Source organism: Micropterus dolomieu, linkage group LG03 (genome assembly GCF_021292245.1).
Source record: "Micropterus dolomieu isolate WLL.071019.BEF.003 ecotype Adirondacks linkage group LG03, ASM2129224v1, whole genome shotgun sequence".
Taxonomy (NCBI): domain Eukaryota; kingdom Metazoa; phylum Chordata; class Actinopteri; order Centrarchiformes; family Centrarchidae; genus Micropterus; species Micropterus dolomieu.
Genome location: NC_060152.1, coordinates 13,053,944 through 13,076,809, shown reverse-complemented (window position 1 = coordinate 13,076,809; position 22,866 = coordinate 13,053,944). Strand labels below are relative to the sequence as shown.

The following is a 22,866-nucleotide window of genomic DNA, read 5'->3' as shown; positions in this document are numbered from 1 at the left end:
TCGGGGATCAATAATATGTATTGTTGCAACATAGCATATTTAAAATAATAATAGGGCAACCTCGAGCTCACACTTTGTAACGTCGTGCGACTGCAGATCAATTATCAGCTTGCACGAGCCGTCATTGCGCAAGCCGAGCAGCAGAGGGAGCGCAAGCGCGTGCTGGGCTTCTGGTGATGATGATGAAGGAAGGCTACAGCCGCGCAGGCGCACCAGGCACAGTCTCCGGCCTGGTTTCCATAGTTACCACACAATAGGAGACGGGACAGGGGGCTGCGTGAAGGGGAGAGAGGGGGAGACCGACAGCAGCGGAGAGGGGTGGAGGAGGAGGTCTGCAGAGCCGCTTGACTGGACACACCGCTGCAAGCTTTTCCCAGACAGACAGTTGCTGGACAGACTCATGGCATAACATAGGCTAGAGCACGGTTTAATTACCCATTTGTTAATTGTTTGATTTATGCCACGAGTTGGAGCTTTCTTTGTCAAGTCGCTGTCACTGTCATTAAAATGCTTGCACAATAAGGCACACGTATGTCCTCTTTTGAACAAAGGCCTATTGGACTTTTTCTTCCTCTTCGGGGTTCATCGCGAGATAAAGCCACACAGTTATTCAGTCTGAAGCAGATCATGTCCATACAGTAAAGGTGACTCTGGAGGGACTAGGCAACAGAGACACAGAGAGAGACCCTCCCTCTCGATCCCCTCCCTCTTCAGAGTTTTGGCCCTCTCTCTGCGCCTCTCTTCCTCCTTCTCCCTGCCTCACTACTCCCTCCTTCTCCTCCTCCTCCTCCTCCTCCTCCTCTGGCCTGCCCCTCTCTCTCCTCATGCAAATCACGCCCTCTTCTCTCTCCCTTTTCTCTCACCCGACGTGCATCCCTCTCTCTGGCTCACCCCTCGGCTAAAAATTGTGACTGTAAGACCGGAGAGGGGTAAAAAAAAAAAAAAAAAGAAAAAAAAGTGCAAGTCGTCTTAGAGGAAGAGGGGGGAGTAGGTAGGGTGGGAGAGGAGGGGGGCAAAAAAAGAAAAAGGGGGCGAAAGGGGGTGGGGAAGAGGCGAGGGTACGCATCAATTTGTAGTCTTCAGTTGGCACCCCTGTTTTTTTCCTGCAACGAATAGAAAGAGGTTTCTTCTGCATTATTGTTATTACCGGAGCCCGTTGCAATATGAGCCAGCACAAGCCTCTGTTGACAGACGCCTGGGCTCTGAGGTGTGCGTGTCAACGTGCAACATAAAACGACAAAACAGAGGGAGAGAAAGGAAAGGGAGAGTGAGAGTGAGAGCACGCATCGCTGGATATTATAGGTAAGGAGAAGGAAAAAATGGATGCTTATACTCTGTATTTGGAGCTATTCCTGCTGGCCACGTTTGTGCTCTCCCTCCCATTTTTTTCCTTTGTGCTTTAATTATTATCATACTCCTGCGTTATGGCTGAATTACGTCCCAGTGAATTAATGCTAATAAGAGTGCACGACGCGCACTCACATTCCAGCGAGGAAGGGGAAGGGAGAGCCGGTGTGAAATGCCATGATTCGCCATTCCATATCATTTTTTTATATAAGATGTGCAGCGTGTGGAAACAGCGCTGCACAGGCATCCATTCTGATTGTGAACATGTATGTGCTGCCGAACACGACTCGACCCGTCGTAGGTGGACTGTGTTCCGCCGGAGGTAGTCTGGGGCAGGCTTGTACAGCAGCTTTGGCCGGTCTCCTCTGCATGTGTATCAATAACATTCGCAGGAAGAAAGAAGAAAGAGTCGTTGCAGTGCCCGCTCGCTGGTGATGTAAGCAGAGGAACTGCATGCTGCTGCTTTGCATCACATGCAGCGGTCAATTTGTTGATAATGCATGTGCAGTATGCGTGTGTGTTTGTGCGTAAACGTGCAGAGGGACTCGTGACGTTAATGTTGGTGTATGTTAGTGCTGTGTTTGCGTCCTAGTTGTTTACTGACCACAGCCAAGGACTTGCCAGTGGACCACAGACAGGCCAAAAGCTGCCACCTGTAACTGAGATGCATTGTGTGTACAGGACTGAATGTTTTCCACTCCTGTGTGAAGAACTTAGTCATGTGTATGTTCATTAAGGTGGCTGTAGATACACTGCATTGCCTATGAATACATGTTCCATCTTTTATGCATATGAAGTGTGAACAGTGATTGTGACAGTTAACATTAAGTTAACACAAGACTGATTCAGTCACTGCAGGATGCACTAATAATTAATGCATAGCCATGTGTAGTGGAGCAGGATGTACAGGAGCTTGTCTACTTTGAATGAAACACACAAAATCAATGTGTGGCTACTGTAGCTATTTATTGGCTGCATAGCAGAGTACCATTAGCTCTGCTAACTGTTAAGCCAAATATATCTTTTTTTTCATCCAGTGGTGAGCACTATTTATATCCTCATTCAATATCCATGAGCCATTTTTTCATTGTAGTGGTCCATGAATGAATGGATTAGATGAGCCCTTGCAAAGTAGTCCACCTATGTTGTCAGGCACACCCAAATGTATGAAGGAGCTTGTACGTTTCCCTAATGGCTGGCTGGCTGGATAAATAAGCATGTGATTCTGCTGGCCATAACCGGGTCATGTGGGTTAACCACAAGTGGCTGTGGGTTTGGGCTGTTGTGGTGAAGGTGGAAGGAGGGGGGTGTGGCCCCATATTCCCAAGATGTTTGCTGAGTCTCCTGCAGACTGCCATCCAAAATGCAGTCTACCAATCGGCACCTTTTTGGCTCTCCTCCTGTTATCTGTTGTTTCAGTGTTATAACATCCAATTATACTATACCCAAATCAATGCGTTCTGTTAATGTGAGTGGGTTAACCTATTCTGCCTGTGGGTTTTTGCTGCTGTGGTGAAGACAGGCAGAGAGGAAACAGAGAGTGAAAAGCTGTTGTGCCATTACAGTGTGAAGCATGCTGGGAATTTAAATATTGTAACAGGACTTTTGCAGTTCGAAACTCAGATGTTTTCATAATGTCACAAATTCTTGAATTCCTCACTGGGCCCCGACAGCAAACAATATCGTTTATTACTGCATCCTTACCTGAACTGATGTTCTCCTGGAAAACACTGAGTTCTCTATAGGATTTCCATGCAGATAAAGACTGAATACCGGTAATGCCTTCTTTGTTTATGCTTCTTTACAGGTTTTGGTAGCTCTCATGGTGTAACACACAGCCCGGTCAGTAAGCAAACAGCAACACCAGTTCAGTCCCTACAATGGCTTGTGTTGTAAAATGGACGTTTTAAAGAAGAAATAATGAAAACACGGACACACAAAGAATCGGTATGAACAAGGCCTACATCTATTTTTCACAATGATGTACCTGCCTATATTTGGGAGTATATAGCTACATCATAATTAGTTCATGTGGGGTAGTATTTCAAAATAACTGGAATGACTAAGATGTAATAATAATGTATTATTTATGTGGTTGTGAGATTGCACTTTGGTATTTTATTCTTTCCTCTGCTTACAATCTCGCCCTCTTCTCTGTCCTTCTGCCTACTCTCTATTATGCCCAATTCTTCTTTCCACCTCCCTCCCCTTTTTATTCTCCACTTGTTGTTGCCCTTGCTACATTCCACCTTGAATTGAATGATGTTTTTTCAGCTTATATTAACTATTTTAATTACACTTCAACACATCTCCTTATTTCTGTGTGTGTGTGTGTGTGTGTGTGTGTGTGTGTGTGTGTGTGTGTGTGTGTGTCTCTCCTGATTCCTCTAACTAATGGTCCACTCCTGTCCATTCCTCATTTGCTGGACTTTGGGTTTTGCAGATGCCCATGCGCAGTGGGCGACGGCGGGGGGCGAGTGAGGAGAGAAGGGGTAGACGACCGCACACCAGCCCCACTCGCCCTGAGCGCAATGATAGGCAGACGGTTAGAGCCTACCTCTTTTATCTATTTTTCTTTCCTGTCGGTTTATGTGTGTGCATGCAAGTACGGAAGTCATGAAGAATAAAAAAAAAACTGTCTCTGTGTGTTGGATTTTGTGTTTGTGTGCTGTCTGTGCATGAGTCATCAGTATGATTGCCACAGACGTACCCTTGCAGTGTCAGTATTGTTCAATAGTGTGTTTTACAGCTTAGCACTTTGAAATCTTTGATGTTTCATGTTTGACATGGATGTTTTGTGCATGCAAGTATGGCTTTGTTCTAAAAACAGTCATAGGCCTGTTAAGGATTCAAAGGCGTCACTGAAGAATTAAAAGTCTTGTGTTGTTTTAGCAAAGAGGTGCTGGTGAGGAATTGGCTGGAAATCGCTTCAGTCGCAGATCACAAGGCCATGATTCATCAGAGAGTGAGGGGGAGGAACTTGTATCTCCTCCAAAGAGGCAGAAAGTTCAGGTTTGTGCTACATTTTATCAACCTGTTATATAAAGACTAATTATAAAGCTTTGATTCAGCTAAATCTTATAAAAGGCACTGTCTAAGCTATTAAGGGTTATATTCTTTGCTTCTACAAATATATAGACAGCTAATAATTCCCGCTTCACAAATGATCTTTTCTTGTCAGGATTCGGCCTCTGCCCCAAACCCTCCAACATCAACACACTCAACTGACAACTCTGCTCCTTCCACTGTCCCACCTCCAACCTCAGTTGCCAGCCAATCCCGTGAGAGTGACAACGAAGATGGCCAATCCCAGGGCAGTAGGAGTTCAGTTGTAGGGAGCCTGGCCAATAGCAGCAGTAGTCTGAGCAGCGGGCGGGATATAGACCAGGACAATCGTTCCTCATCCCCAAGTCTCTCCGCTTCACCTTTGGGTAGCCTGGACTCTGATTCTGATGGCCCAGACTCACCAAAGCAAGGAGAGAGGGAACGGGAGAAAGGCAAGGAGGGAGGAGTGGCGAAGGTGGCAGGAGAGGAGAGGAGAGCGCTACGAGATGGGAGAGGGGAGGAGTCCTGTGGAGATGGAGAAAAGCGAGATGTGGATGCACGAATTGAAGACTGTCCATCTCTTAAGCCCCCTTCCGCTCCATGCTCTTCCTCTGGTCTGCCTCCCTCTCTCCGTGGAGCAGGGGATTCATCAAACGACAGCAATACTGGGAGGAAGTCCTATTTCTCCCTGGACTCCAAGTTGATGTGCAAAGTTGAGTATGGTGGACCGACGGGCGTTGACGGTGCACTTAGTGGCAACAGAATAAATTCCAAAGCCAGCACTCAGTGTGTGACCAAGACAACTGTCTCAGGAGGAGATTTTACACATAACAGCCCCAATATTCCCCACTCTTTGCCCCCTCCGCTTCCACCTCCACCTGCCCTGAAGCCCTTGGAGCTTGGGGGACAAAACCTGCCTGCTGAGATTAAGACAGAAAGAGACAAAATAGAAAAGGCAGACAAACTCCTGGACAAGGCTCAGTCCACTCCTCCTTCTCTGTTGCCACAGACTGTCCCCCAACCACAGTCCCAGGCCCAACCCTCCACCCACCCTCACCACTACAGCTCCACCAGTTGGCAGGGTGGCACAGCAACTGCTTGCCAGGGGAGCTGGGGCTACACCCGTTACCCTGGCAATCACCACGCACATCAACCACAGCACCAGCCCCCGGTGCAGCAGCAGCAACTTCCCTCTGTTTACAACCCTCCGTCCTCTCGCCACTCCTCCTCCCACCCCTCTTACCTCCCCCATCCTCACCCCCACCCCCACAGGGAGTACCTTCCCAGGTACGCTGGAGGGGCAGGGGACAGAGAGAGGGGGGCTGCAGGAGAGAGGGAGAGGGGAGTGAGGGGGGAGTGTGGGGGGAGGGAGATCAACAGAGAGTTCTCTGCTCCCATTGGTAACAGCAGCAACAATAGTAGCGGGGGTAATAGTAATAGTACTTGTGGTGGGATGGGTGGGTCCAACAGCATCCAAGGCAGGGAGTTTGGAAGTCTGTCAGTGGGTCAGAACCGGGAGTTCCAAGGTTCTGGGAGAGATGGACCTAACTTGGGTCCTGAAAGAAGAGACTTTGGTCCAGCTTTCAGAGACAGAGAGCGAGAGAGGGATAGGGAGCGGGATGCAGGGAGGGAGTTTCCTCTGCCAAACCAAAACCAGAGTAGAGACTTTGGCCCCAATGGAACTGGAGGGGGGCATCCCAGAGACAAAGATGGAGGCAGATGGGGTGAGTTTGGGGGCCAGACAAGAGAGGTTGTAGGCAACAGTAACCCAAACAACAATTCCATCCCCCAGGGAAACCCCCCAAGTTCAACCAGCGGGCTACCTGTCACCCCTATGCTAAACCGAGACCCACCTGCATCACCCCAAAACAATCCCAGTCACCCTTCCCATTCCTCCCTGCCCCCACACCCCCACCCACATCCCCCAAACTCATCCAACCGAGACTTCCCTCCTCCCATGGACCAGGCACAAACCCCCTCCTCTGGAGCAGACCACTTTCACAGAGAGTATCCTCCCACAGCATTAAAAGAGTTTCCTGCTGGGGCGCCTCCTTCAACTGGCACAAATCGAGAGTACCTTAGCCCCCCTGGGGTAACTCCAAACCTGGGACGAGAATATTCAGGGCCTGGAGGAACCCATCACCCCCACCCACCTCACCCCCATTACCAGTCCGGGCCCAGAGACAGAGAGAGAGACTCAAACCTGCGAGAGCCTGCTCTGTACCAAAATCGTGGAGTCCCAAATCAACCTCCTGCACTCTCTCCTTCCTCCTCTTCCAGCCACCATGGACATCCTCCGAATGCTCCTTATCCCCCTCCTCCACCCCAGGCTCCTCAACCCCCATCTCAAACCTCCCACACCCAGCCACCCCCATCAGGTATGGCACCCAATGTACGTCCTCCGCACTACCAGTCTTCTGCCCAGACTCCTCCAAACCCGCTATCTCCATTACCCAGCCCATCCACAAATCAGATGGGAGGCTTCCCATCTTTTCCCCCCGGCTCCTCCTCTGGGCCCAACATGCCACTTCCTGGGCCGGGTGTATCATCTAGCTGTTCACCTGGATGTCGCCCCTCCCCTTTCCATGGCACTTTGAACAGCCACCCTCCATTCAGTGGAACGTACCACTCCAATGGGAACAACGGCAGTAACATGGCCAACAGCAATAACAACAGTAGCGCACCCAATAGCAGCAATACCAACTCGCAATCACTTTCGCCTCAAAATGTCTCAAAAGGACCTCCACCTCTTGGCAACTCAGCCAACAACAACAACAACAGCATTTCAACCCCTGCCTCTAGTTCTTCTCTCCCTGGTGGAGATGGACATTCTGATTCAGGCCCACCTCCCACACCTGTTATCAAAGAGGAACCAATAGAAGACAGGGAAGAGAGTGAAAGCCCACCACCAGTGTTGAGAAGCCCCTCTCCTGAACCCAAACCTGTGGACATTCCCATCCACGCCAGCCAATCTGCACGGTAAAGTCAAAATTACATCATTATCCTATTTGAGATTGTCAATGTGTCACTCTGCTCAGTCCCTCTTCATGCGATCAGATGTAATTAACAGTAATGGTAACTGTTACGATGGTATTTCTGAATTCTGATGGTTGTAGTAATGATGTACTACACTGCTGTCACTCGTGTCTAGGTTTCACAAGGTCCTTGATCGTGGCAGCGGGAATTCTTGTGCCCGCAGTGATGTCCTCTTTGTCCCGTTGGATGGCTCTAAACTGTGGAAGAAGAGGAATGAGGTGATTGAAAGGGCACGCAGGGAGGTCGAGCAGCGGGCCAGAGACCTAAGAGAAAAAGAGAGGGAACGAGAGAGGGAGCGTGAGCGTGAGAGGGAGCTGGATCGACATCTACAGGTGAGCACATTTGATGGATTTGGTGTAGATTAAATTGATCACCTTAATGGAAGGGGAGCGAAGCAGATCAGGGCAGATGTGATTGACTGTCTTTTACTGTTTTCTCTGCAGCAGCAGAAGGACGTCAACGCTGCTGGAGGGGGTCGCCAGGGCTCCTCTCTATTCTTCCCCTCCTCATCTTCTATTATCCTTGACCCTTCATCCTCTTCGTCCTCCTCCACGTGCAACTCTGTCTCCCACCCTCCCCCTCACCCCCAGCATCATCCCTCACACCCGCATGCTCACCTTCCTCCCGCACACCATCTCCACCCCACCCTTGCTCACTCTATCCCACACTCCCTCCTCCTGCCATCCATGGGTGGGGCATCAGCAGTGGTTGGCCCTCAGGGAGCCCTGGGAATAAGTTTAGGAGGTCCGTATCTGGGCCCTGACACCCCAGCGCTGAGAACCCTGAGCGAGTATGCCCGCCCTCATGCTATGTCTCCACTCGGGGCAGTAAGTCGTGCCCAGGCACACCACCCACAAGTTCACCATGGCCACCCCCATGTCCACCCCTCATTCTTCCTTCCTCAGTTCCAGAATCATGCTTTAGGCCACCCGCATCACCTGCCTACTGATGCAGCTACAGCTGCAGCCATCTTGGGCTTTTTGTATGGTGGCAGCCTTGAAGGGGGTCCAGGTGTTGGAGGCCACGCTGGGATGGCAGGAGGCCCAATACCTGGAGGTATTGGAGGTGCAGGGTTAGGAGGCGTTGGCTTTCCCCATGCAATGTCTGCACATCGAGATCGAATGAAGCCAGGATTTGAATTTAAGAGTGATGAGCGGGTTTATCCACCAGGGTCCATACCTGATCCTGCAGCTCTTGCCCTTGCTCACTCTCAATCTCACCATGCTCATGCCAATGCCCATGCGCATGCGCACTCCTTGCTCCTTGGAGGAGGTGTCGCGGGAGGTAATGAGGTGTCAATCTATGGCACTCCTCCTCCCCCAGCTCCCACTGGCCCCCCGCACCTTCAGAACCCGACTCTGGCTCCAGTAACTAGACCTCCCAACCCTCCTGCCCCTCAGTCCCTGTCCAATCCACCCCCTTCATCTCTTCTTCCACCCTCTCTACCTTCTCACCCATCATCTGCACCACCGGCTGCCCCCCCAGCCCCAGCCCCAGGCCCTGCTGCTCCTCCGCCAGCTCCTCCTCCACCTGCTCCGCCGACCTCCAACGCAGCCTCACTTCATCACCCAGTCCCCCATTCTTCTTTTCCCAGCTCCCTGTCCTCACATCTGCCACCAGCCCCTGCCCCAGCCGCTCCCCCTGAGACCTACCCTACTCCCACTCGCTCTCCTGCCTCTTATGAGCGAGACAGGAGTGGGGAAAGAGAACGGGAGAGGGAGAGAGACAGAGCAACTTTGCCGGCCTTTGGGGACAGAGAGCGAGAAAGAGAAAGGGAGAGAGAAAGGGGAGGAAGTGGTGGAGGCGGAGGAGGAGGAGGTGGAAGTGGAGGAGGAACAGGTGGAGGAGGTGGAGGAGAGAATCTGGGGCGTCTTCAGATGTTAAACGTGACACCTCATCATCACCAGCATTCACACATCCACTCACATCTTCACCTGCACCAGCAAGACACAGGTACCCACTGTTACTAACAATGCTGTCATTGTCAGTATCAACAGCCTTGAGATTACACAGATATGTTACTCTGAAAACATTTTGTAGTCAAATGCATGTAAGATTTGTGTACTAAAAAACTGAAGGATAAGGCTAGCAATACTCAATAGACCTTAGACCTTCATTGTTGACCAAAAAACAAAAACAAATCTAAGAGCCACACCGTTGCCCTTGATGACATGTTCCTTCTTTACGATGAACCTGGGCACTATAGTTTATTTTGAGTCAATCCCACATACACCATGCTGCAGCATATGTGGGATAGACACACCAAATGTGTCTTTATCCATTTACTGAAAATAGACACAAACAAATGCACTAATTGACAATGGTTAATTAACAGTAACATTTCCTAAAAATTACAGTGACTAGCTGTAAAAAAAAAAAAATAATAAATCAAACTTAATATTAGAAAAACATCAAACTTTATATTTGTGACTCGTTTTTTTTTTTAGGAAGAAATGGGTTTGGGGTTGTTTCCAACGGACAGGGCAGGAAAGTTGGAAAGTTTTGCGAGATGGACTAACACACTGTTTGTTTTGGTCTTTTCGAGGGAATTGTGAACAGTAAGAAAAACAAAGGACAACGCCAGCCTTATCCTTTAACTGCACTGTAAATGATGTTTTATTAGTGTAGTTCAGCTTTGAATACACATTTTATTTGATTTCAAGGGATGTTGGACCATAGTTTTCTCTGAGACAGAACCATTTGTTCAAGTTCACTTGTTCTTAAAGAGATGTTAATTTACTCAGATCTCAGATTGTTAACACAAATCAGTAGAAAAGGTGTGACATACAAAAGAAGCATGTTGTCTTTTTGAAAGAATTCATATATAAAGTTTAAATCTGCATAGTAGGCACAAAGCAAGGTGTTTATACACGTGGCACACGAACATTTTTCCAAAGTACAGTGGATCACAGGACACTTTTTTCCCACTTACCAATGTTTGCATGCTTATTTGGTTCATTTTAGTTTGTTCTAAATTGAATACAATTGTAAAAACAGTATTGCTGTTCACACACTGCGTTTCTTGGCCACTTTGCAGATTTCTCTGACTTTATTCAACTGTCTTGGCTGTTTATGTGTTACCAAGAATCCACCATCAGTTAAAATTGAACATAAATGCCTTTCATACTGTGTTCTCTGTTTTGAATTCAATGCGTTGACTCTTATTGAATATATCCTGTATTTCCTATTACATCACTGGCATCCAGCGACGGGCGGGGTTCACCCCCTGATGGACCCGTTGACGTCGGGGTCTCCTTTGGCACGCCTCCCTTACCCAGGAGCCACATTAGGCACCCCCATCCTGGCTCACCCCCTCACTGACAGCGAGGTGCTCCGCCAACAGCTGTTCGGTGAGGAGAAGGCTCCGCGTCCATGTACTTGTTCAGTTTTTTTCTCTAAAAACTCCACAGTGCTGAAAGTTTATGAAGAAGCTTTTTGAGTACGATGGTGATGATTGACGTTGGTGCCCTTTCCCCTCCTTTCTTTTTTTGTTTTTCTTTTGTGTTCCTTCCTGTATCGTTTACAGGTGCTCCTTTCCGTGACCTCCCCCAGCCGTCCTCCCTCACTGGTCCCATGTCAGCAGCCCATCAGCTCCAGGCCATGCAGCAGGCCCAGAGCGCAGAGCTGCAGATCCAGAGACTGGCCCTGGAACAACAGTGGATCCATCACCATCACCACCACTCCCTCACCCAGGACGAGTACTACAGGTACGGAGGCTGTGTGTGTGTGTGTGTGTGTGTGTGTGTGTGTGTGTGTGTGTGTGTGTGTGTGTGTGTGTGTGTGTGTGTGTGTGTGTGTGTGTGTGTGTGTGTGTGTGTGTGTGTGTGTGTGTGTGTGTGAATCCAGTCTAACCACCTCTGTTAATGCAGTGTGAGATTCAATGTTCTGTAAGGTTGAACTTACAATTATGTTCATTGTCGATTCATCTGATTAATTGATAATGTATAATGAAATGTTAGAAAATAGTGAAAAATGTCCATCACAACTTACATTTGGCAGCCATGGGGCATGTTCACAAACTGTCCATTAGTGGGTTACAATTGGCTGGCCTACCAAAGAAAAAAGCTGGCAAGATTCTGATGCATCTCAGCTGTAAGTGTTGAAAAATTTGCACAACCTCTGTGCTATATTTGAATCCTGTAAACTTCCACCTATGGATTCAAATAAAGCTTTTAAAATGTATCCCAAAACAACCTTGAACTCTAACATGTTTTCTCCTTTGTACTTCCAGTCACCTGAAGAAAGAAAGTGACAAGACCCTGTGAGGGAGGGGCACGACAAAGAGCAACATGGAGAAAACCCGAGGGAGAATGTGTGCAAAATTATACGCAAAACAAAAGCACTGAAAACAATGAAGGAACACAGACTCAAAACAAAAGCTGGACTAATGGACAGGGAATTCACTGAAGAAAACAAGGAGATTTTGAAGGATTAACAAAAGAGGAAGGAGGGGCGTGAAAATGTTGCACACAGTCCCTGCTAACTGCACCACGTTGAAGGTCCAGACTCTAGCACTTCCCTGCATAATGTTTTGTATCGTGCTCTGTACAGTATATTAGATGGGGACGACAATAGTGAAGTACAGTATGTGTAAAATACTTGATTGCAGAAGGAATGTGTACATGAGTCTCTTTTATGTCATTGCATGTAGCTAGGCGCTTATTCTGAACTGGTGGAACTTTTGGTTCTATTTTTAGTAATTACCCCCTCTTTTGTATCTGAGGGGTGTTCTATATGCATGAGACCAGCAATTTAGTGTTATGTTATGTTTATGATTAATAGTATTGTTATTATGATTAATGTTGTCTGTTTGTTGATAATGATATAATTATATATACAGTACATATTATTTGTATTATTTTTTTACATTTTCATGGTATGGCAGTTGGTTTTTATTTTTATTTTTTATTTTCAATTTACCTTGTGAAACAAGATGCAAATGAAGGCAAAAAAATCTGGAAATAAATTATAATCTTTTTTTGCTAGTCTCTTGCGTATTCTTGCTTGCACTACTTTTCCGCCCTCTCACATACATTCAGACTATTTGCCCCTGTCTTTGTTTTATACAAGTCACTCATGCACAAAGCATATCAAATTCTTCACTATCCTCCCCCTCCCCCCTCTCTTTCTGACCCCCCCCATTCTTTCCATCGGCCCGTCCCTCCCTCTCTTGGTGAGTGTAGCTAATATGAGACACATGGGATGAGTGTGAGACATGGGAGTTGAGTCGCTCCAGTGAACACCAGCCACCCTGTAGAGCGAGCATTCCTCACTGCACTGTAAAAATGAAAAGAATTAAATATATAAAGAGAGAAATGAAAAGGAGAAAGAAAGGAGGAGCTGTGAGAGTGTGATTTACGGACGCTGCTGAAGGCTCAGGGCTGTGTGTGTTCTCACCGGGTCCGGCTGGAGGAATCTCCTTCAAACGGACACGGATCAGTGAGTACAGCCTTCACGTTGCAAGACCAAATCACTGCTGGTTTGCAAATTTGAGGACATGTAAATCTGCTCAAAGCAAACTTTACTATAATGCAGGTTTCATTTTTTGTTATAATAATGCACTCTGTCTATTAAAATTTTCTATCAGCGTTCTCTAGATACCTAAAGTCTGCCTTCCTTTATTTATACAATAAAAACTCCTCATGTTGATGTGATCTTGATTGATAGCTTTATCTGTAGGAACCATCTCTTGAAATATATACTGCACAGGGCATGCCTGTGAGTTGGTATGTAGGTTGTGTGTCATTAAAAGTCACCTTGAATAAGTGTGTCAACATAATGTAAAGTATCTTCCAATAGGACAAATCTGATTGTCCCTTTAGTGACATCACATCTGGTGGATATTCTTAGCACTTCATCAGTCCTTCCTGAGGATGTTGTGAAAGGTGTGGATGAAAGATGAAAGATGTTTGTACACTGCATTTCATATTGGCCTAGTATTGTTACTACAGCTTCTTTTAAAGTAGTTTTGGATGCAAAATAAATGTTATTATTAGCAGCTGTTGTTTTCAAATCTAGGACAAAATATTGCAAATAATTCTTATTCTTTCATACTGACCTACTTTTAGTACCATATATGAATGGTGTAGTGCATCAAGATAATACATGTTGGCAGGTATGTTTTAAATCACTGAACTTCTAAGTATATCCCTGTGGTTTATGAAATCATCTGTAATTAAGTGTATTGTCATAGTGGACAGACCCCAATGTGACAGCAGCAAGATTGAAAATACTGTTTGCCGACTCATTTGGTCATGCATGTGAAACCAATTCATGTGGATTAAACAAACAAGGCCACTTATCAACATTGTTCGATTAAAGTCACACACGCTCATCTAATCAGGGCCAGTTTTTATCTACATTGTAAAGGTTTCACTTAAGAGGTGATGCCAAAGTCATGCAAAACTAAAATGTTCCCCAAATAATGTGTAACTGTTTGCTTTAACACCCAAATAAACATGCCAAAATACATAGCATGTTGATGCACTTTGTACAGTATATCTAGTTACTGCTGCTGATAACTGTATGAATGTGAAGCAAGACAATGCATATAGAGGCATGTGTGCTCAGACAAGATGAATTGAAAGTATAAATAGAAATAAAAACAACACACAAATGTTATGGCAGAAAATTGTGTCCTCTTACATTTAATCTTTTATGTATAATCTTTTAATATTATTATTATTATTACTGTTCTCGTTTTGGCTTATAGATATATATGTATTGTGTTTTTATCCTTAACCTTTCCTCTCCTATACTCCTTATGATGTTTCTGTCCACATTTACTAGGGTTTAGGTCAGAGCTGTGAGATTATTTTGGTGTTTTCCTCTCTTGTTGTTCCTCTCCTCTCCTGGAATGTTCATTCAAGGCCGAAAGAGGATCTCTGTTCCCCAAAACATAGAAACCTAGACTGTGTAAATGATGATGCATCCCTTTGCTCGGGGCCAGACACCCAAAGCCGCCCGAAGCCGCCCTAGGCGGCAGGTCTCTGGACCAGCTGTATATGTGTTTTAGTACTTCTCTGTTTATTCTCTTTTGTTAAATAAATTCTTCAAAGAAAACAGTTGGTACACCAGGAATACAATTTCCACGACAACAAAGTCCCTCATATTTGTAATACACTGCTGGAAGATAAAAACAAAGCAAAACAAGTGAATGTGTTGCTGGCTTTATATACTGTATGATGGGATCTGGCTATAGCCTGTGTCAGTGTCCAAAGCATTTATACAGACACTCAGTTACACACAGTTGAAAAGATGACACATTAACTTCCACATGTTACCATACCTAACACAAACAGTGACTAGTTCAGTTTAGTCCCTGCCCCACAGTTCCTGCCAGCAAAATATATTCTTCTCTACACTTCCCTTTTCTTCCAAGCTCTGTTTTGCCTGAGAGAGGCCGCTTTCACACACTTTGCTGCATCTTCTAGCTAATATATTTGCTCCACAACCACCTTTCCTTCCTGCAGGAGCTGTCATATTTCATAAAATTTGCTATGACCCCCCACTATTGCACATGTCCACTGTCCCTCTACCTGAGTGCTGACTGTGGCTGCTACTCTGTCTCTCTTGTGGTCCAATTTTGCCCTGCTGAAACAATAGCCGCCACATTCCTCCAATTTTACTGTTACAGTTTTACACTGGAGCTCCTCTGTTTGTTTCACTGAATTAGATACAAAATGTTTTTTTCCCCCATGCCATGGCGGGATACTCACCCTGGTCAATGAGACCTCGGCTTCAGCAAACCCCACAACTCCTCATTCATCTGCAGGAGTGCCATCTCAGACAAACCGCACAGTGGCACAAGTGCTTGCTGAGTCTGTTGCCTTTTTAACCTCCTCCTAGTACAATCAGTCTCTTCTGACCTCTTGCTTGCTCCATCCCAGCCTGGAGAAGATGATCCCACAGGACGCTGAGCATTTTTAAGTGGTTGTGGACAGCGTGCGAGTGACAGAGCTCTCTGCCTCCTTCCACTATACACCAGGGACATCCTGGGATCCTCACCATCTCAGCTACATGATTAACACCGGTCCGGCTAGGCCTGAAAATGGAAAGCTTTCACTGTGTTCACTGAGTCTATGAGGATCCACCGATTGAGCTACATACAACATCTGATATTTTTGATCCGTCCAGGTTGAGGACAAATTCAGAATTACAAGACTGACCGGAGAAACAAGAGAACTGGATCTGTAAAGTGCCTACTCTAGTAGAAATGGAAACAATGGCGTATTAGCTAGTTAAAGGCACAGAAAAGGATTAAAAAAGGTACTTAGAACTCAGATTACTAATTGTCGTAAAGCTTCTGTTGGACCAAACACATTACTGGGTTTGAACATGACTGAATGTTGTTATTAAAGACAGAGTTGTCAAACATGAAATATTTATGGAATTGAACACACATTTTGATGTATTTGTTTGTGCTGAGGATTGAGGAGGTGTTGAGGATGAAGGCAACACATCAAGATGAGGAAAGAAGGCTTTGGATGCTTATGGTCCAAAATTCATTTGTACACTTTCAAGTGCACAGTAGCAGCTGGAGGATTCAAATGATCATACGGTCAAGGTTTGAAATAAGTGTTGCATTACACCATAACATGTTCTACTTTCTATATATGTTTTAAAGTGTGTGTATTTATAAAATGCAGTATAATAAAATCAATCAGTCACACAGGTTTGTTGTTACCAGTCATGGGTGTCTTGGAATGATCACATTGGAGCTTCCAAACATAAAACAGCTGGTAAAACCACAAATTCAAAACACATTTGCTTGTCTTCAAATGATGGTAGGATGTTTTCAGAAAATATATTTGTTTCTTTAGATACCTGAAACATTATGTACCCATTAAATGGGAACAAAGAGTTAGGGAGCCCTTTGGCCACAGAGTTAATGGGAAGCACATGGCTCTTTTTGGAGATACGATGTAAATTCTATTTGTGGTATTTTCTGAGACCAAACAGGAGAGAAGGTGCAGACTGGGTTGTAAAATAATACAATAAGGTCCCCTTCACTTTAGTGTCACCGCTGTACGCTGTATGTGTTATCTCTCCCGACATAACTTCTCCATATAGCCATGGGTGAATTCAGTCCACCGCAACCCTCCATTCGATTGAAATCCAATGATTTGGAGCAGAGCCCTGGCACAATTTTTATATTAGATTTTCAATAAAACAGATATTGTATCATCAAATTAATTGTCTACTCTGCACACTTGTCGTAAGTGGTTTACTGCACAGAGCACCTGCATGTACATGAGAGCTCTCAGAAAACCTCTCTCCAGTAAGTGAGTGTACACTGAAATAATTATCCAGTTCAACAAGATGTTCTACAACACAGTGAGACATGAATGAAGTGTAGGCACTGGCTACTCACTTCTCATTATCAGCATCTCAAGTGTTTTTTATTAAGCTAGCCAACTCGTGAAATAGGAATGCATGTACTGAAAAAGACTGTTTTGAAATGTGTGTATTGGCTCTTTGAACCTGGCTGTAACCACAATGAACTCTGTATTTCATAGATGAAAGACAGTTACAACTGTATATCTAAACTAAAATGTAATACTTTCACCTAACACAAAACATTCAACTCCATGCTGCTGCTGCTGCTGCTGCTGCTGCTGTGTATATAAGTGTTCTGGCCAACATTGTGAATCACTGCTCCCACACACTACAAATCCCAGTTTTACCTCTGATTATAAGAAATCATTCCATAATTACAGCAAATAGGAAGCGCAGCAGGGGGAAGCCCTGTCTAAGTTCACCCTGAGGATTGAAGTGGACTGACTGTATTTCTTGTGAGAACCATAGCAACACCCCAAGTTAATAGCTTGTGCCAAATACATAGCATTGTGGTGGGTGGGTACCTGACCATTTGACCCGCATGTTTATTGAACATCTTGTTCCATGGGCTTTAATGTGCTGCTAAAGTGCTGCATTAGTGAGGTTGGCCGAAAAGGTCTGACTCACAGTTGGTGTTCCAAGTTAGTATCAAAGGTGTTGGATGGGGTTGAGGTCAGGGCTCTGGGCAGGGTGGCTAAGCTCTTCCACAACAAATTCCAAAACCTTTTTTTGTGGATCTCACTTTATGCACCTGAGTCTCCTCACTTTGAAACAGAAAAAGGCCTTTCCCAAATAATTGCTATAATGTTGGAAGTGCACTGTTGTCTAAAATACCATTGTATACTGTAGCTGTACCCTAAATAGGCCTTTTTTCTGGCAGAAAATTTCACTTGTCAAAGCAGGAAAATCACAGGTGTTTCTCATTTAACAATGGCTCCATTGTTTTTAAGTGTTCCAATAGGGCATGACAGTGAGCCAGCAAGCACAACACCAGGACTCTGAAACCAAAGCAGCAAAAAGGAATTCAGCCATCATTCTTTTTTATTATTTAAACTTGTGTTTTTCCTAGTGTTGCGTGCCAAAATGTCATCTGTTAAAAATACCAATAAGAAATAAGAGTCCTGGCCAAAAAGATGTCCACATACCTTTGGTTATATACAGTAAACTACAGTCAGGACCATGACTTTTAAGAGAGAATTTTTTTTTATTTACAGTCACAAGCGTATCTGCCAAACCTGCCAGTGAGTTTGGACGTTACTACATGCATGATCAGCCAGGACAAACAGTGTGCTACCAGCCCACCACCCATTAAACTGCCAAGTTACAATTAATTCATACTAATTAATACTACTGTGCTTTTGGATCCTTGCTCCTTCAACCACCTGTTTCACTCTCTGCCTGAACTCATGAGCTCCTAACTCCCATGTGACGTACCATCAATCATGCATTTGTCCACCAAGACATTTGGAAGGTGTAAGATTAAAGGTCCACCGGCTGAAATTAAACACAACATACAAAAACACACAAACACTATTCTGTTGTTCGTGCAGGCTCACTGTCAGGCTGGCTTACTGCGCCATATTTAATGTTATTAGTCACACCTGTGCTTGTGGTAATGCATTGATGTGTATCAAAATTAATCCAAAAAATTTATAGTAAAGAATGTACAGTTTCTTTAAAATATCTCTATGAGGTTTTAACGCTCAAATGCATCTGATTCGCAAGTGGATCAGTCATTACAAACACATGCTGTTTTTTGGGAGACACCAATTAACCTAGCCTGCATGTCTTTGGAGGGTGGGAGGAAGCCGGAGCACCCGGAGAGAGAACCCACGTGGACACGGGGAGAACATGCAAACTCCACACCGGGGAAACCCACAACCTTCTTGCTGTGAGGCAATGCTCACGAGATCTAGAATATATATATATATATATATATGTATGTATATAAAAATCCCCCTCTCACCCCTTGCGGGGTGGTATGTGTCATCCTCAAGCTCGGGTCCTCTACCAGAGGCCTGGGAGTTTGAGGGTTCTGCGCACTACTGTTGCTCTTACTTTCTACATCTTATGTAGCTCCTCTTTCAGCCCTTGGCATTTTTCAAGCTTCTTGCTGTCTCTTAGGATTGCCACATCTATCACTGCAGCCTTCTTCTGCTGTTTGTCGATTAACATGATGTCTGGTTGGTTAGCCATCACCAGTTTGTCAGTCTGGATTTTGAAGTCTCACAGAATCTTAGCTTGGTCATTCTCAACTACCTTACGAGGTGTCTTCCATTTTGACCTTGGGACTTCCAGCCCATAGTCATGGCAGATGTTCCTGTACAATATGCCAGCTACCTGGTTATGGCGTTCCATGTATGCACTTCCTGCCTGCATCTTACACCCTGCTGTTATGTTCTGTACTGTCTCAGGGGCACCTGGGGTCCTACCTGGTGTGGTAGACCCCAGCCTCTATTGATCTTGTACTGAGTGCCTGTTCTTGTGCCGCCATGATTAGTGCTTCTGTGCTGTCCTTTAGTCCAGCCTTGATATCAGCCACTTCTTCTACATGCTGTGCAGCAGCTTGTTTCTCCATGAAGGGTCTTCGTCTTCCTTGTCCTCACCCTCGGGTTTCTGCTGCCTGAGGTATTCAAGCCCTTCATCTTTGGGGGCCATCTTCCTGATGTACTCCTGGATCTTTGTTGTTTCATCCTGGTCAGTCGTCTTGACACTCACTAGCCCTCGGCCTCCCTCGCTACGCTTGGTGTACAGTCTCAGGTTGCTGGATTTGGGGTGAAACCCTCCATGCATTGTGAGGAGCTTTCTTGTCTTGATGTCAGTGGCCTCTATCTCCTACTTTGACCAGTTTATTTATTTATCTGATGACTGGCAGGGCATATGTGTTGATGGCTCGGATCTTGTTCTTCGCATTCAGCTGACTTTTCAGGACCTGCCTTACTCTCTGTAGGTATCTGGTTGTGGCAGACTTCCTTGCTGCCTCCTCATGGTTTCCATTCATGGCCTGCAACACCAAGGTCCTAAACATTTGCAATGTGGCCTTCTAGTAGTTCAATCCCCTCAGTTCTGATCATTTTCCCTCTTTTTGATACCATGCAACCACACTTTTCCAGTCCAAACGACATTCCAATGCTGTAAATCCTGGTAGTGTGGATCAGTGAGTTGATGTCTCGCTCATTTCTGGCATACAGCTTGATGTCATCCATGTAGAGTACTGGGTGGTGATGGGGCATAGATAAGATGCTTGCCTTTGGTGTGGGAGACCCAGGTTTGATTCCCACTGTGAGACATCCACCATTGTGTCCCTGAGCAAGACACTTAACCCCTAGTTGCTCCAAAGGCGTGCGACCTCTGACATGTATAGTCGCTTTGGATAAAAGCGGATAAACCTGGTTTAGAAGCTTCCATATATCCCATAGTCTCTGCATATAACCTCTCTCACCGGGATTGCTTGTATAGTAGCATTGCATCAGATCCAGATTTTCTGCTCTAGTCCATGAATGTCTTGTTCCAGTAGCCAATCGAACCCACGATCACCTGTACCAAAGTCAGTGGCATTAACCACTGAGGTATCCAGGAGCTATATAATAATAATAATCTTTATTTGTAGAGCACTTTTCAAAAAGAAGTTACATAGTGCTTATATATAACATCATCAATTGTTTGTTGATTATTTTTTGTTTTATCTGAGTGTGCAAAGTAACTAGTAACTAGAGCTAACAAATTAGTATTGTACTTTTAAGTATGAAGTAGCAACAAACTCAAGTAAAGTACCTGCAGTCTTCCTCATCAAGTCTACTGGCACTACCAGCCATCATCCTCAACACAATGGGTACTAGGACCATTACAAGGCACCCAAACTTTGGAACTCTCTTCCGCCTCACATCCGTATACTGGACTCTACTCCAGACTGCTCTTAAAACTATCTTTACTCACTTACATGATGTATGGTGACCTTGAGTGCCATGATAGGTGCCATTAAATAAATAAAGTATTATTATTATTAATATACCTCAAAATTGTAATGTACAGTACTTGAGTAAATTCAGTTACTTTCAACCAATGGGAATAAGGAGTTACCACTCTCATATTTGGAATAGTTTGACTGTAAGAGTACAGTCAGTTCCCAGAAAAGCAGTACATACTCAGTACATTACAGATGTCTGAATGTTGCCAAATACTGTAGATTGATGGGAAATTGTGAATTAAATGCCGTTACTGCCACCTACTGGAATACTGTGTGACTTGTCTTTCCTTCTGTTCCTGCAGCAGAAAGCAGTATAGATTAAACTATACCAAACAAAGTATTTAGAGTATTAACATTTTATTCTGTAAGAATACATTTACCATAAGTTATTTATAAAACACTATGCCTGTGAATGTGTTTTTACGATTCATTTGCACATCATTTACAGCAGCTAGTGTTTATGTACAAAAGGTTTAATGAGGTATATGCACAGTTACAGACAGACATTACAACAGACATTACATTCTTTATTTGCACATAATAATGTTTGGTGTTTCATACTTAAATCATAGATGATTAACAGTAACAACATGACATTAATGTGATTTCAGTGACAGTCATACAGGTACATTCTCTCTCTTATGCACACTTCTCATGTGCCTGCCAAGAGACTCCATCCACTTGAAGGATTTACCACAATAATTACAGACAAAGTGTTTTCCTTCAGTGTGGATGGTCTGGTGTCTGTTTAGAGCGCTTGTTGTGATAAAAGTCTTTCTGCATATTTCACATCTGTATGGCCTTTCTCCCGTGTGTGTCCTGATGTGAGCTGCGAGGTGGGAGCAGTTACTGAAGCGCTTTTCACAAACAGAGCAGCAGTAGGGCTTCTCTTTGCTCTCCTCGCCATTGTTGTTGTGGTGGTTGGGGTGGAAGGGTAAGGTGGGGTCTTGCAGGCTGAGTCTCAGACTGGCAGGAGATGAGATGAAGTCTTTGATGTCTGATTCAAGGCTCCCGAGCTGCTCTGCATCTTGTGCCATCCAGAAATCCCTGTGGCTTTTCTGATGCTCCTTCTTGACCTGTGAGGGCTCGGGATGCTCCTGCGCCATGCTGGTGCCCCCATCCTCTTCACAGTGTTGGGACTCAGGAGCCTCCACTACAGGGACTGGCTGATGGTGCTGCTGCTGAGGAGGATGAGGATGATGATGATGGTGGTGGTGGGTGTGCTGCTGCAGCTGGGCTCCAAGGCATCTATCCAACCGGGGCTCTGGTTAGAAGACAAATGATGACAATGACAATCATGCAGTTTAACTTAAGAATCATGCAAAGCTACATGGGGTTTGGTTGCAAGCAGATTCCATTCACCAACCTGATTTGAGAAGCTTCAGCTGCATCCTGAGACGACTGATTTCTACATCTTTTGAACGAGAAATCTCCTCTTTGTACTCGGCTATTGTTTTTTCAACAGCTCCAAATATCTCCTCTGCCGCGGCTGCCAGTCTCTCGCTGAGAAAAGCTTTCAGGGACAGCATGTTGGAGGTCTCTGATCAAAATAAATAGCTTTTAGTTGCTCTAGGAGACGTGTTCTTGCGATCCGTGAACGTCACGCTTCGCTTGTAAACACGGACATGAGACCGTGCCACTCTGAGTGCTCAGTGTGAGGCACTACCGCCCCCTGCAGGACCGGGGTGCGAATGTAAGACCCCTGTTCTCCGTATCCAGGATGCAGAGGGATGGGGACAAAATAAAAGGAACACCTTGTAATATAATGCAGCGCACAATAAGGGTTGCAGAATGGAAAAATATAACATTACAAAACAAACAAAAACTGTATTTATAAATGGGATTATATTTGTAAATTACTTTGCCCAAATAAAATGTCCAATGAGAGCCCAGCTCACATAATAAAATCACATGAAATCAATGCGGGATTTCTGGAGACTCTCTTTGTTTAGCAATTTGGACAACGAAAAGCACAACTAAAAACTGAAATAGAAAGGGCCCAACGGTGGCGCTTGCATTTCTATCCAATCATGGGGCCTTGTCTTATTCTGTAGAGGGACCCAGTGTCAAGTCAAGTAATTTTAATTATATAGCCTAATGTCCCATATCACAAATTTGCCTCAAGGGGCTTG

At 45.1% G+C, this 22,866-nt stretch overlaps 2 protein-coding genes across 9 annotated transcripts; one reads left to right on the top strand and one right to left on the bottom strand.

Moving 5' to 3' along the window:
- The first annotated feature begins 1,065 nt into the window (after positions 1-1,065).
- Positions 1,066-12,406, top strand: atn1 (atrophin 1). Of its 8 annotated transcripts, none has more exons than XM_046044667.1 (10): positions 1,066-1,302; positions 3,155-3,294; positions 3,791-3,892; positions 4,240-4,359; positions 4,529-7,371; positions 7,544-7,760; positions 7,875-9,381; positions 10,635-10,778; positions 10,955-11,135; positions 11,660-12,406. In XM_046044667.1, exons 2-10 carry the CDS (start codon positions 3,268-3,270, stop codon positions 11,691-11,693), a joined length of 5,175 nt encoding a protein of 1,724 aa, XP_045900623.1. In that variant the 5' UTR covers positions 1,066-1,302; positions 3,155-3,267; the 3' UTR covers positions 11,694-12,406. The 8 variants fall into 8 exon arrangements, 6 of the variants coding, with proteins under 6 accessions (XP_045900623.1, XP_045900621.1, XP_045900622.1 ...); XM_046044665.1 differs by having other exon boundaries at positions 10,635-10,802; XM_046044666.1 differs by having other exon boundaries at positions 7,872-9,381.
- Positions 12,407-21,186: 8,780 nt separating this feature from the next.
- On the bottom strand, positions 21,187-22,419 carry LOC123968664 (zinc finger protein 568-like). Its single transcript, XM_046045541.1, has 2 exons — positions 22,101-22,419; positions 21,187-21,998 (listed from the first exon to the last, which is right to left on the bottom strand). Exons 1-2 carry the CDS (start codon positions 22,261-22,263, stop codon positions 21,352-21,354), a joined length of 810 nt encoding a protein of 269 aa, XP_045901497.1. The 5' UTR covers positions 22,264-22,419; the 3' UTR covers positions 21,187-21,351.
- Positions 22,420-22,866: the final 447 nt, after the last annotated feature.